The 14,291-nt window shown below is 37.5% G+C and overlaps 1 protein-coding gene across 1 annotated transcript; it reads left to right on the top strand.

Moving 5' to 3' along the window:
* The first annotated feature begins 253 nt into the window (after nt 1–253).
* Nucleotides 254–11,176, top strand: LOC114290127 (2-oxoglutarate-dependent dioxygenase DAO). Its single transcript, XM_028234018.2, has 2 exons — nt 254–997; nt 10,580–11,176. Exons 1-2 carry the CDS (start codon nt 623–625, stop codon nt 10,865–10,867), a joined length of 663 nt encoding a protein of 220 aa, XP_028089819.2. The 5' UTR covers nt 254–622; the 3' UTR covers nt 10,868–11,176.
* Nucleotides 11,177–14,291: the final 3,115 nt, after the last annotated feature.

The raw sequence follows: 14,291 nt of genomic DNA, 5'->3' as shown, positions 1-14,291 counted from the left end.
CAATTGGGCTAACAACTAATCCTTAAATTTTTTTTTTAATTGGCCTTTTTTTATCAATTAGGCTAAACAGAATTTTTTGGAACCCTTCAAACTGACCTCAATTAATAAAATAGTATTGGATCATTTTTAATTTTTAATATAATACAAAACTAATGAATTTAGAATCCTTTTTTTGAACTTAATTTTTGGGGTCCTAGTCACAAGCCTTATTAGCCTTAGCCCAGGTCGGCTCTTGGAAACTACATAACACAATGGTAAGACTTGAACTCAGGCATCGTGCTTGTTACGGGAGTATTTTATCCGCTAGGCCAAGCCATTGGTCATAAACTTGGGACATTGAGGGGTTTAAAAAGACAATAAAATTTGAAAAAATTTTAATTGAGCGTAATGAAAATGTGGGTATAATGAGAGAAAAAATATCATGTAAATAGAAGCTTGGATGAGCAAATCACTTTATCTGAATTTGATTCCTAATTTTGTATGAAACCTTGTTAAGGGAATGCCAAAACATTCCCCATGAACCTCAAACAAGATGAGGGGAAAAATTTGAGAGGCGAAGGGTAAGAGTAAGGGCAATATTTTGGTTTTGCACATATTGGAACATACTTCTTTTTGTATTGCAATGTCTACCACGGAAGTTGTTTTCATTTCTCACCCTTTCTTGTTTGCAATTATTACTAGAGAAACTATACAGATGTATGCTCAAGCAATACACAAGTTGGCTATGGATATTGCTAGCAAGCTAGCTCAAGGTATGGGGTTGGCTAGCTTTTCATTTGAGGGATGGCCTTGTCAATTTAGGATCAACAAATACAACTTCAGCCCCGAGACTGTAAACTCCTCCGGTGTGCAAATGCACACCGATTTAGGGTTCCTTACCATACTTCAGGAGGATGAAAATGTTGGCGGTCTTGAAGTCATGGACAAGTCTGGCACATTCGTTGTAGTGGAGCCTTTGCCGGGAACTCTTCTTGTCAATCTCGGAGACATTGCTAAGGTGGGTAAATCTTGTTGAGATTTTCTCTTGTTTGATTGCATAGTTGCCTTTATTATTGTCCCACATTGGAAAATCAACAAAACTTGAATGGGTTCATTTATTTCAAAGAATCCATTACGCGCAACAAGCCTAAAATGTGCGTTGTGTGATATATTGCACGCACACTTATTTTTTATCAATTATTTACCTGAATAGATATGTTAGGTTTTATTTCTTGGCAATCTCGTTTGACAAAACTCCTTTGAGTTGTAATTTTATTCGCATTTTTATTTCAGTGAGGCTATGAGTTGTTAGATACGAATCCAACCCGAATCAAGCTTTTCAGAGAAGTTTGTGATGCTAATATTTTCATGATTGCCACTTCGCTGATTATTACGGGGGTCGAGCTGCCCGGTCAGCTCGCGGCCCGAAGCAAAATGCAAAAATGCATTCAAAGTTGCCTGTCCGATCATGTTATACTTTTCCAGTTTTTCCAGTTTTGGCCTTCCCCCTCGAGCGGGGAAAGTGACGCTCGAGCGGGGTTTGCGAGCTCACAATATCTTTGTTATGCCTGAAAAAGTATTGGATGGTGTGATTCGACGCTCGAGCGTCAAAACCGACGCTCAAGCGTGGAGCCTATATGAAATCACGAAATATGAAGTCTCCGCTCGAGCGGGAAGTCCCACGCTCGAGCGGACCGCGCGAACACAGTTTTCTGAATTTCAATAAAGATTGGGTTTTCTTCCAAATCTAGGATTACTTTTAGTGTTCTATAAGTAGTTGGTTTTCCCCCAAAACTATACGACTCTACAACTACTCCAGATCTTCTTTTTGGATTTTAGGGTTTATATTTGGGGATATTTTATGAGTTTTCTTTGATGTTTTATTGAGTATTCAACTCATGGTTTAAAGAGAGTACATCAAAGGTTGTGTTTTGTTCTACAAAAGAGAGAGTTGTTCTTCGGTGGATTCTGAAGAATTCGAGCCTGAAGCTTTGGTGGATTCCGGGGTGGCTCATCGTAAAGACAATTCCGAGGTGAAGACGGGTTGGAAGAGGCACATAGAGGTTGGTTCAATTAGGCGTGGATTCGCTAGGTAATTGAGAGTATACCTGTGTAATTCCTTTAAATCTTCTTAGTGGATTGTTTTGTGGCTGTTGCCCGTGATTTTTTGATCACAGTTGGAGGTATCCAATTGTGGTTTTTTCCACGTAAAATCGTTGTGTCTCTTTGTCTTAATTGTTTGATTGGGATTGTTATATTCTGCTTAAAATTGATACATAATCACAAATCAATATCTAGGGGATTTCTAGATTTTTCAATTGGTATCAGAGCAGGTCGTTCTATTTTTTTTTAAAAAAAAATTCTTTTAGAACGAGATCTTGTTTGATTTGTGATAATGGATTCAATTCGTGAGGGAAATTCTATGGTTCGACCACCCCTACTTGACGGATCCAATTATTCTTTTTCGAAAGCTCAAATGAGATCTTTTTTAAAATCTATTGATGAAAAAGTTTGGCAATCCATCATGAATGGGTGGACCGAACCAACAATTACCGTTGATGGAGTTACAATCCCCAAACCAATTGATAAATGGGACACAACTGATTACCAAAATAGTAGCTGGAATAGTAAAGCTATCAATTCTCTCTTTTGCGCTGTCACACCTAAAGAGTTTAGTCGTATTTGCAATTGTGAAGTCGTAAAAGAGGCTTGGGATATCTTACAAACTATTCATGAGGGCACTCCTTCTGTTAAACGCTCAAAACTTCAAAGGCTCACATCTAGTTTCGAAAACCTTTCAATGAAAGATAGTGAGACTTTTGATGAATTTTATGCGAAGTTGAGTGACATTGTAAATTCCAACTTCAATTTAGGTGAAAAAATTCCAAAATCCAAAGTTGTGGAAAAAATTTTGAGATCCTTGCCCGATTGGTTCCAACCAAAAGTTACGGCTATTGAGGAGGCTCAAGATGTTGACAACCTCAAGCTACATCAGTTGGTTGGAAACCTTCAAACTTATGAAGCACGTAGGAATTTCAAAAGAACAAAAAGATACTATTGCTTATAGTAGTGCTCATAAAGTGGTAGAGGATTCTGATGAGGATTGCGAGATAGATTCCAAGATTACGACTGCTTTTGTTAAACAATTTAAAAAATCTTTTTTGAAAAAGAATCCTAATCTTTTGGAATCTACTCATTCTCATAAATCTAAAGGCAAAGATAAACTCAAAATTAATCCTATAGCCAAGAAGGAGAAAGGAAAGATACAAGGGAACTCTGAAAGACTCCAATGCTATGAATGCCAAAGATTTGGCCACTTTGCTTCAGAATGCCCTACTCGTTTGAGGAAGAAGAAAGCCCTCGCTATCACTTGGGATGATAAATCAGAATCTGATGAAGATGAAAGTGACAACGAAGATCAAGGCGAAGAGGGACATAAAAAATTCCTTGCTTTCATGGCGGCTTCCGAAGCTGAAGGACAAACAGATTCTCCGAAGATGTCAGTTGAGAATATCACTGATGATGAATCCTCGGAGAGTGATCATGAAGAGCTTGAGCAAGCTTATGAAAAGTTGTATAAGGAGTCTCTTAACTTATTCAAATTGAATGACAAACTCACAAAGAAACTCAAAGCATGTGAAAGTGAGAATGTCAAACTTAATGAGGAGATTTCCGAAGCCAGGATTAATGCCATCAAGGTAGCTGATGATCGACAAGTTCTTTGTGCAAAACTGTTGACTTGTGAGACAGAGAAGAATGAACTGCTGCAAACCCATGCCATGTATGAAGAAAAGATTGAATCTCTCGAGATGTCACAAGTTGCTTTGGAAGAACTAATGATCAAGAAAGAGCAAGAGCTCAAGTGTGCTATGGCTACCATTGGTCTTTGGAACAAAGGATCAAAGACTTTGGAGGATATCATTGGATCTCAACAAATGATTTGTGACAAGAATGGCATTGGCTTTGGTGGTAAGAAAGAGCAAAAGCAGAGTGCTTCAACATCTCATGATACAAGAACTCAAGGAAAGGGAGAACAAAAAATTCAACATAAGGATGGACTTCTCAAACTTCCTAGAGTTGGTAAGGTAAAAGAAAAGAAGGTACACTCTGGACACCCTGTTTTTGTTTGTCATCATTGTGGTTTGCATGGTCATATTCGCCCTTATTGTTATAAGTTGCATGGGAGAGTGTCTCAAAAGGGTAAAAATTCGAATACTTTTTGGGTTAGGAGACAACCTTACATGTCCAGGCAGAATACTAAGATTTATGAGGGTGTTCACAATGCCACGACATTTACCAAGACCGCTAGACCTAATTTTGTTAAGATCAAAAAGATTTGGGTGAAAAAACTTAACTTGTGTTAATTTTTTTTATTTGGTTTAGGTTTTGGATTTCTGTGTTTTTTTTTTTTTTTGTGAGAAAAAAAATGTGTGCATGTTCAGTTTTTGTCTTGCTTTGGTTAAAAAAAAAAAAAAAAAAAAATCCCAAAAAGATTTTCTTAGTATGGTTTTGCAAGCTTGAAATTTTTGAGTGGTCCTTGGTGCATATTGGATTTGATGAGAATATCCATTACATGTTAAATATGTGTGCTTTCTGTAGTCATTACTCATTTTGGAGTGTGTGTTTTTTGATTAGTATGTCTCATTCTGTACACACTCTTGGATTAGCAAATTTTGGAGTCTTCCGCCTTAGTGATTATTTTTTTTATGGACTTCTGGCATTGTATCTTTTGCTTTTCTAGAGGAATTGACCTATACTAGCATATCTTGGGTGATGTTGAGTCTCTTAACCACCTACCATCCTTTTGCATCTCCATGGCTTTCCGCTTAAATCTTTGCAGTCTAGCCATGAGGAAAAGGCTACCTCAGAGTCACCAACCAGGCCATCCTTATTATATCCATGCTTCTCTAGTTCGGTTTCCATACTCTTAAGCGTGTCAGCCACCAATGATTGTGCAAAAGAAAAAGAAAAAGAAAAAAAAAAGGAAAAAGAAAAAGAAAAAAAAATGTGCACAAGAAAGAAAAAAAAAATTCATTGATTGAGGGGGAGCCTCCGCCTTTACTCACCAAATACCCCTTGATTCCTAGTGGTTTGACTTTCCTTTGTCGTGCTTAAGATTCTCTTGTCGGAGGTCCAACTTTCAGATCACTACTAGGATTGAATCTAGTGTTTGTCGAACTCCAAGAGTCACACACACACTTTTCTCATGGGATCTATGCTTTTCACATAATGCATCACTTTCTTTCATGAGGAATTTTCTACAGACTGTGCACATTGTGTTTTCTTGTAATGGTGCTTCTTGGATAGTCTTGTGTGTTTTAAGGTACTAATCTGAAATTTTTAGATTGCTCCACCATATTATTTTTGTCGTTTTCTTCTTGTTCACTCAGTGTTTGTGGTTCATTTTAGTGAGGGGGAGTTTAGTTCATCTTGATTTGCGTTGGTAATGGAGTTTGGTTTTTCATTGCAAGAATTGTTTAGTATGAACACTTTGATATGTTTGGTAAGGGAGATTGGCTATATGTTTTGCATGTTGCTATGCACTATTTGCCCTTCTTGTATGTTCCTGGTATTTACATTGTCATATCATTGCTTGTGTGGTTTATGATCTTGCTTTTGTTGTTTGAGAGTTGTTTTTCATGAGTCTTAGTTTTCATCTATTCATGTTTTCCATCTCATGTTACAAGTTAATCGTGTCATATGTCTATTGCTTATTCATATATTCTTATGGGACTAATAGTTGTTTTGGAGATTGTGGCACTAATAACTGTTTTGCAGATCACGACCTTGAGAAAGAAGTTGGCTTTTGTTGGCTGTAATGGGTTGGGGTGTTTAGGATTTTATTTGTTAGGTGTGTTTTGTCACGGCATTGCCAAAGGAGGAGATTGTTAGGTTTTATTTCTTGGCAATCCCGTTTGACAAAACTCCTTTGAGTTGTACTTTTATTCGCATTTTTATTTCAGTGAGGCTATGAGTTGTTAGATGCGAATCCAACCCGAATCAAGCCTTTAAGAGAAGTTTGTGATGCTAATATTTTCAAGATTGCCACTTCGCTGATTATTACGGGGGTCGAGCTGCCCGGTCAGCTCGCGGCCCGAAGCAAAATGCAAAAATGCATTCAAAGTTGCCTGTCCGATCATGTTATACTTTTCCAGTTTTTCCAGTTTTGGCCTTCCCGCTCGAGCGGGAAAAGTGACGCTCGAGCGGGGTTTGCGAGCTCACAGTATCTCTGTTATGCCTGAAAAAGTACTGGATGGTGTGATTCGACGCTCGAGCGTCAAAACTGACGCTCGAACACAGTTTTCGGAATTTCAATAAAGATTGGGTTTTCTTCCAAATCTAGGATTACTTTTGGTGTTCTATAAGTAGTTGGTTTTCCCCCAAAACTATACGACTCCACAACTACTCCAGATCTTCTTTTTGGATTTTAGGGTTTATATCTGGGGATACTTTGTGAGTTTTCTTTGATGTTTTATTGAGTATTCAACTCATGGTTTAAAGAGAGTACATCAAAGGTTGTGTTTTGTTCTACAAAAGAGAGAGTTGTTCTTCGGTGGATTCTGAAGAATTCGAGCCTGAAGCTTTGGTGGATTCCGGGGTGGCTCATCGTAAAGACAATTCCGAGGTGAAGACGGGTTGGAAGAGGCACATAGAGGTTGGTTCAATTAGACCTGGATTCGCTAGGTAATTGAGAGTATACCTGTGTAATTCCTTTAAATCTTCTTAGTGGATTGTTTTGTGACTGTTGCCCGTGATTTTTTTATCACAGTTAGAGGTGTCCAATTGTGGTTTTTTTCACGTAAAATCGTTGTGTCTCTTTGTCTTGATTGTTTGATTGAGATTGTTATATTCTGCTTAAAATTGATACATAATCACAAATCAATATCTAGGGGATTTCTAGATTTTTCAAGATAGATATGTTTTCGGAATTTGGATCTTTCGTTCAGATTTAGTGTCAGCATATCGTAGTATAATAAAAATATTAGCCGGTGACACAGGCGATACGTGTCCTTAGCTTAAGTGGTATGAGTCTTCTATGGGTCCAAGTCTTCCCACCTTTTTAGGCATTATAATTTTTTTCTTTTTAAAATGAAAACACTGCCACGTGACATGTAGAGAGTAAAATTTTCACTATACCAATTGAGACGTTTACTTAATAATAGTACTAGCTGGTAACACATCCGATGCGTGTGTAAGTAAAAATAAAAATAAATAATAAAAAAATTAATATCATAATATATAAATTGCTTAAATAGTAAGTGTGTTCTTAATGAAATTCAATATCTCAGATTTAAACATTGTGCTGCACCATAATAATTTTTTATTTTAACATATAAAAATCTACCAATTTATTTATTTATTTGGTGAGCCAACCAATTAATTAATTAATTTAATGGAATTGACAAAGGCAGAAATTGATCTACCCTTTTAGGATGAAAAACGACACCGTATGGATAAAAGATGCGCTATACTCTTCAAATTATTACGTTGCTTTATCTCAACCATTTAATCCTTTCCTATGGACACACCAAATCTGGACAAACGATCCAGATCCATGTTTTCGGACCAATTGTTACAGTAGTCAAATCTGTTGGATTGGGTTATGTATTGTTAATATAATTGTTAATTGAATAACTTTAGCTTTAGTATAATTGTTAATTGTATAGGTTTATGCTTTCCTTTATGCTTTCGGTGGAAGTGGGTCATTTGGTATCCAATGTAACCTTTCTTCTCTCTATAAAGAGAGAGTTCATTACTCTTTGTAATTAATACATACAATACAGAAACATCTTTCAATTGCTCTCTTCTTTCTTTCAATTGCTCTCTAGCTTCTCTCACTCTCTCAAACTAATCTTTCATGGTATCAGAGCACATCAACCTGTTCGAAATTTTCTCCTGAGTCCAACGGCACCAAGCCCGTTCTCAGAAAAGCCAACACGCGCCCACACGCGCCGCCCTTATCCTCTGCGCGTCAACACGTCCGCCACCACTCTCACACGCGCCAACTCCTGTCGCTCACTTCCGCCACGCGCCCACACGCGCCCACAAGTCCGCGGCTCCCATACGCCGCGCCTGCTACCGTACGCGTACCGTGCGCCGCTTTGCTAGTGTGCACCCGCGTGCGCCAAACCAGCTACCGTGCGCCGCGCCTGCACCTGTCTGCTAACATGCGCCGTTGCCTTCCTGCTAACGTGCTCCTCCCTGCACTCTGCTAACGTGCGCCGCTGACATCATTGCTGACATCATCTCTGTCCAGCCTGCTCTACCTGAAGGTCTACCTCTTGTTACCACACCTCCTTCTCCACGGGCTCTTCCTCTCACCGATCCTCCTACGGGTCGACCACGTCGGGTAACTCAACCTCCTATCCATCTTCGTGATTATATTGTTGGATCTGCTGCCTTCTCTACTTATGAACCTACCTTATATCGTGAGGCTTGTACTAATCCTCTTTGGCAGCAAGCTATGACTGATGAACTCCATGCCTTGGATAAAGCTCATACTTGGGATCTTGTTGATCTTCCTCCTGGCAAGACTGCAATTGGCTGCAAATGGGTTTACAAAATCAAAACACATTCTGATGGCTCTATTGAACGCTACAAAGCTCGTCTTGTTGCCAAGGGTTTCAACCAAGAATATGGCATTGATTATGAGGAGACATTCTCTCCTGTTGCTCGGCTTACCTCTGTTCGCAGTTTACTTGCTGTTGCTACTGCTCGCCACTGGGGGCTCTTTCAGATGGATGTCAAAAATGCTTTCCTCAATGGTCATCTCCTTGAGGAGGTCTACATGCACCCTCCACCTGGGTCCACTTTTCAACCTCATCAGGTTTGCAAACTACAGCGTGCTCTCTATGGTCTCAAGCAAGCGCCTCGTGCTTGGTTTGCTACGTTCAGTTCTACCATTCATGACTTCGGATTCACCTCTAGCTCCTATGACTCTGCTCTCTTTATACGGACTACTTCTCATGGTACTACTCTTCTTCTTCTGTATGTGGATGATATGATTATCACTGGTAATGATATAGCTGGTATTCTCCACCTCAAACAATTTCTCCACCAACAGTTTGAGATGAAGGACCTTGGTACTCTTAACTACTTCTTAGGCCTTGAAGTCTCTCATGATTCTACTGGTTCCTATTTGTCCCAGGCCAAATATGCATCCGATCTTCTGGCTCGTGCTGGTCTTACTGATTGCAAAACTGCCTCTACTCCGGTTGATCCTCAGATTCGTCTCACTCCTCTCGATGGAACTCTTCTCTCTGATGCTACTCTTTATCGCCAGCTCGTCGGCAGTCTTGTCTATCTCACCGTCACTCGTCCTGACATTACCTATGCTGTTCACATTGTCAGTCAGTACATGTCGGCTCCTCGCACTCCCCACTATACTGCTCTACTCCGTATCCTTCGCTACCTCAAAGGCACTATGTTCCATGGTCTTCACTTCTCGGCTTCTTCCTCTCTTGACCTACGTGCCTTTTCCGATGCTGATTGGGCTGGGGATCCTACGGATCGACGCTCCACCACGGGATTCTGCTTCTTCTTAGGGGATTCTCTTCTTGCTTGGCGTAGCAAAAAACAATCTCTCACTGCCCGCTCTAGCACCGAAGCTGAATACCGAGCTCTTGCTGATACTACTCAGGAACTTCTCTGGCTTCGCTGGCTCCTTGCTGATATGGGAGTTTCTTCATCTACTCCTACCCCTCTCTACTGTGACAATCGGAGTGCTATTCAGATTGCTCACAATGATGTTTTTCATGATCGCACCAAACATATTGAGATTGATTGTCATTTCATTCGCCAGCATGTTACTTGTGGAACGGTTCATCTTCTTCCTATTGCTTCAGTCGATCAACCCGCTGATATCTTCACTAAGGCTCATCCTCCTGGCCGCTTTAATGATCTTGTTTCCAAACTCAACTTGGTTGATGCTTTCCCTCCTTGAGTTTGCGGGGGGCTGTTAATATAATTGTTAATTGAATAACTTTAGCTTTAGTATAATTGTTAATTGTATAGGTTTATGCTTTCCTTTATGCTTTCGGTGGAAGTGGGTCATTTGGTATCCAATGTAACCTTTCTTCTCTCTATAAAGAGAGAGTTCATTACTCTTTGTAGTTAATACATACAATACAGAAACATCTTTCAATTGCTCTCTTCTTTCTTTCAATTGCTCTCTAGCTTCTCTCACTCTCTCAAACTAATCTTTCATGTATGTCTTTTTCATCAATAGATACTAAACAGTCTGAAATACATCAGTTTTTATTTGTTTTCAATATATCAAAAAATCTTCTGTCTAAATAGTTACGATTAAGGGAAAGGATTTCGCGGGAGTTCTTCAATTCTAGGGATGACTTTGTCTGCAACCCAGCAGCAAAAGGTGTCGTTAGATACGTCTCAAAACCTGTTCCAAAAAAATTAGTTCTCATTGTGATAGATGTCAAATTTTAATTTGTCATATATTCAATTATATGGGGGCCTATCTCTTTTGCCACACGTCATTGTTAGGAGTCCAAATTGTGGGTGTCTAGCAATATTGAATTCACTTTTGCACAAATACAGATTGTGCTGATATTTTTTTCCTGTGCTTGTCGGAATGTAAAAGGTATGGAGTAATGGGAGATTATGCAATGTGAAGCATAGAGTAGTATGCAAGGAACCAAGAACAAGAATGTCAATTGCTTCGTTTCTGTTGGGACCAAAGGAGGCAAAAGTGGAAGCCCCCGCAGAATTAGTGGATTTCTCACACCCGTGCTTGTATGTTCCTTTCTTTTACCTAGATTACAGAAATCTTCGAATCTCTAAAGAGTTACAAGCTGGTGAAGCTCTTGATTTTGTACGTGCCAACTCTGAAAAAGAACATGTGCCAAAGCTTAATAAAAGAAAGGATTGATGCACCATTTCTATTTACATGATAAGAAACTAGTGAAATTGAACTTTGGGGAGCTTAATTATATGGCTTCCTACTTGATAAACAATGTATTGAAGACTGATAGTTTATTAGCTCCAAGTTGACCCTGTTCTAATTTTGAAAAGGGTTGAACTCAAACTTCAGCTATAATGTTGTTTTTGTATTGAAAACTTCAGCAATAGCTTGATTGGAATTATGTACTACAATAAGGCACTGGCTGACCTCGTGTTGGCTCAACTTACATAATTTGCTTACACTTTATTATATAATCTTTTGGTCGCATTTTATAAATCAATTTAGTTAGTTTATAAGTAAACAAATAAGTCGATGCTTAAATAAGATATAATCAATTTATTTCATTCAAATTCAATGGCAACCTGTGAAAATAAGATGTGATATTACTTTTCAACGTGGCCTCTTTAGGATTGTATTTTTTTTTTTTCATATTTATTCTTATGTATCAATGTTTCTCTGAAAAAAAGGAAAAATTTCAGATAAGTTCTAATTTTCTTATAAAAATACTATTAACTCATGATTCAATCCTATCAATATATCATTAATAATGACTTAATGGTATTTTAATGAAAAAAATATAACTTATTTGATATTTTTTTCTCGCACAAATAAGAAGAAGAAAAACATCTCACCAATTGAGATTTAATGCTATATACATTTTTGATCGAGGGTGATTATTCAGTATTTTCAGAATATGAATACGTGATGTTTCATAAGTTTTTAATTGGTAGAGATAGACAGGGATCCACAATTTATATTAGGAATGAGAGAATAACATAAGATTAAATAATTAATAATTGACTTAAAGTATAGCCATGCGATGTTTTGAAATTATTAAATAATTTCCTTGATAGAGTATGAATAGGAAGAAGAGAATCCAAGAAATGACTCGAGAAATGAAAATGAAAATGAAAATACAAAATACCAACATTTGAGATTGAGGGGTGGCCATTGACCAAGTGGCCCACCTAATCTACATTTTTAAAGATTTAGGATTGATAATTAGGCTCATAGGGCGGCCATTGCCCGGGTGGCCCATCCCATCCACATTTTCAAATGTTTGAGATTGATAATTAAGTTTATAGGATTGGACCGGATACTTTTTAACTTTTTTTTGTTAAATGAATTGCATTTGGCAATAATTTTTTGGGCAAATTACATATACACCCCTCGAGGTTTGGTTAAATTACAGATACCCCCTGAGGTTTCGGAAATTACATCCCGCCCCCTGAGGTTTGTATTTTCATAACAATTTACCCCCTGAGGTTTATATTTCATAACAAATTACCCCCTAATTTCTTATGCAAATATAGCATTCAGGGGGGAATTCGTAATTTCTCAAACCTCAGGGGGTATTTGTAATTTAGCCAAACCTCGAGGGGTGTATATGTAATTTGCCCTAATTTTTTAGCCAAGTACAGCCTGGTTTAACCAAATTATTAATAAATATATTTTTTATAAATTATATGTAAAATATGAATCTCTATATACAATTTATTTAATTTTATTTTTGTTTTGAGTAAAAAAATTACACTTGCAATGAAAATATACTTACTAAGCTTTGAACTTTGAATATAATGAAGGAAACTAATTTTTATTGTAACTTAACTACAATGTTATTGATTTTTTATTTTATAATTTTTTTTATTTGATGCTATTCATTTTTTATTTTATAAAATTTATTTTTTATTTAATATATGAGTTCATTGAACGTGTTTGGGACTGGAATGGAGTTTTAGTATCAAGTATGCGATAGATTTTTGAGCTCGGCCTAGTCATTCTTAGGCACAAAATTTCTTTATTTTTTGAGTCTGGGTCTAGCCTAAACTCTACTCGTCAATGCCTCATGTTTAATTGAACTTTTAAAAAAAAAATATAAATTAACTTGATAAAACTAAACACACACAAAAAAAAGAAATTAAAATTATTTTTTTTTCAAAAAACTAAAATAATATAAGTTTAGGACTTTTGCACCTACAATTATTTTTTTCTCTCAAAACTTGTCATTTCTTATACTTTTGTTGTCGTGTTCATATGTCTAAAAAAAAGGTGGAAATTTTATGGGCTGTGTAGATCATTTCTCACCAATTTTGAGATCTTTGGATATAATATATTGTGTTATTAATTATAATTCATTATAATATTAACTATGATATTATTTTAGTTATAATTCAATAATTTTTTTTATTATACTTTGTGTTGTTTGGTTATAACTCATTTTTTTTTAAATTATTTTTGTTAATATAGTATATCTAGTATATTAAGATATATTAGGATATTATTTGTACATATCTATTATAGTATATTCTCTGTATATACTTATATGCTCCCCTATATAAAGGAGTGTGTACCTATTCATTAATACACATTGAATACAAAGAGTTCTCTTTTCTTTTTTCTTTTTACTCTCATAACATGGTATCAAAGCCTAGAGTTTTTTCCTAACCCTTTCTTTTTCTTCATCACTTTTTTTTTTTTTTTTGGCAAATTGCTTCCAGCTCACGTTGGTTTCTGCGTATCTAGCCCCTTCTTGTTTCAAAGATTGAGTCGCGTGTTTCTGACGTTAGCCCTGGTGCACTGCTGCTGCTCTTCTTTCTAACGTGCGCCGCACGCCTCTCTGCTAACGTGCGCCGCACACGCTGACGTCATCTCCTTGTTGTGACATCAGCTCTAGTTGACCAGATTGGTCAACCCACTTAAACCAGTCGTTTCGTGCCTTTCTGGGTGTGTTTTTGGTCCGTTCAGCCATATTCCTACTATTTTCGGCCTCCTGAATCTGCTGGCGTGTTATGTTTTGGCAAAATTAGCCTTTACAAAGCACCTTTTTCTTATTTTTGCCCTGTTTGAGCATCATGGATTGTTCTGACAACATTCATTCCGTCTCTGTTATACTTGATGGGCCTAACTATGTTCTCTAGGCTCAAGCTCTCCTTGGATTTGTCAAAGGGAAGCGGCTTTGGCGTATTATTACTGGTGCTCTTTCTAAACTTGTCCAGGAAGAAAAAGAGACTGCATCTACTTTCGATGAGCGTCTTGATGAATGGGAAGGAAAGAACTACCAGATTATCACATGGTTTCGGGCTACTTCTGTTCCTTCCTGAAAGATTTGGGTTTGCTTAGCTATTTCCTCGGCTTGGAAATTTCTCATGATCCTTTTGGTTACTTTCTAACACAAGCCAAGTATATCTCTGATCACTTGGCTCTTGTTGGTCTTACTGATTGCAAGATTGCTACTAGTCCAGTTGATCCTCAAAATCGTCTTACACCTCTTGATGGTTACCTATTATCTGATGCTACGGTATCTCGTCAGCTAGTTGGTAGTCTTGTCTATCTCACGGTTACTCGTCCAGACATTGCCTATGTTGTTCACATTGTTAGTCAGTTCATGGCT

Source organism: Camellia sinensis, chromosome 1 (genome assembly GCF_055761805.1).
Source record: "Camellia sinensis isolate YWXY chromosome 1, ASM5576180v1, whole genome shotgun sequence".
NCBI lineage: Eukaryota > Viridiplantae > Streptophyta > Magnoliopsida > Ericales > Theaceae > Camellia > Camellia sinensis.
The sequence above is the reverse complement of the archived record's forward strand: the minus strand, read 5'-3'. Positions and strand labels throughout refer to the sequence as shown.

Bases quoted from the DNA above. Each gene is read 5' to 3' on its own strand.
- LOC114290127 (XM_028234018.2), top strand. From the start codon at position 623: ATGTCTACCACGGAAGTTGTTTTCATTTCTCACCCTTTCTTGTTTGCA. The intron at 998-10,579 runs GTGGGTAAATCT...GGAATGTAAAAG, and splicing joins ATCTCGGAGACATTGCTAAG to GTATGGAGTAATGGGAGATT.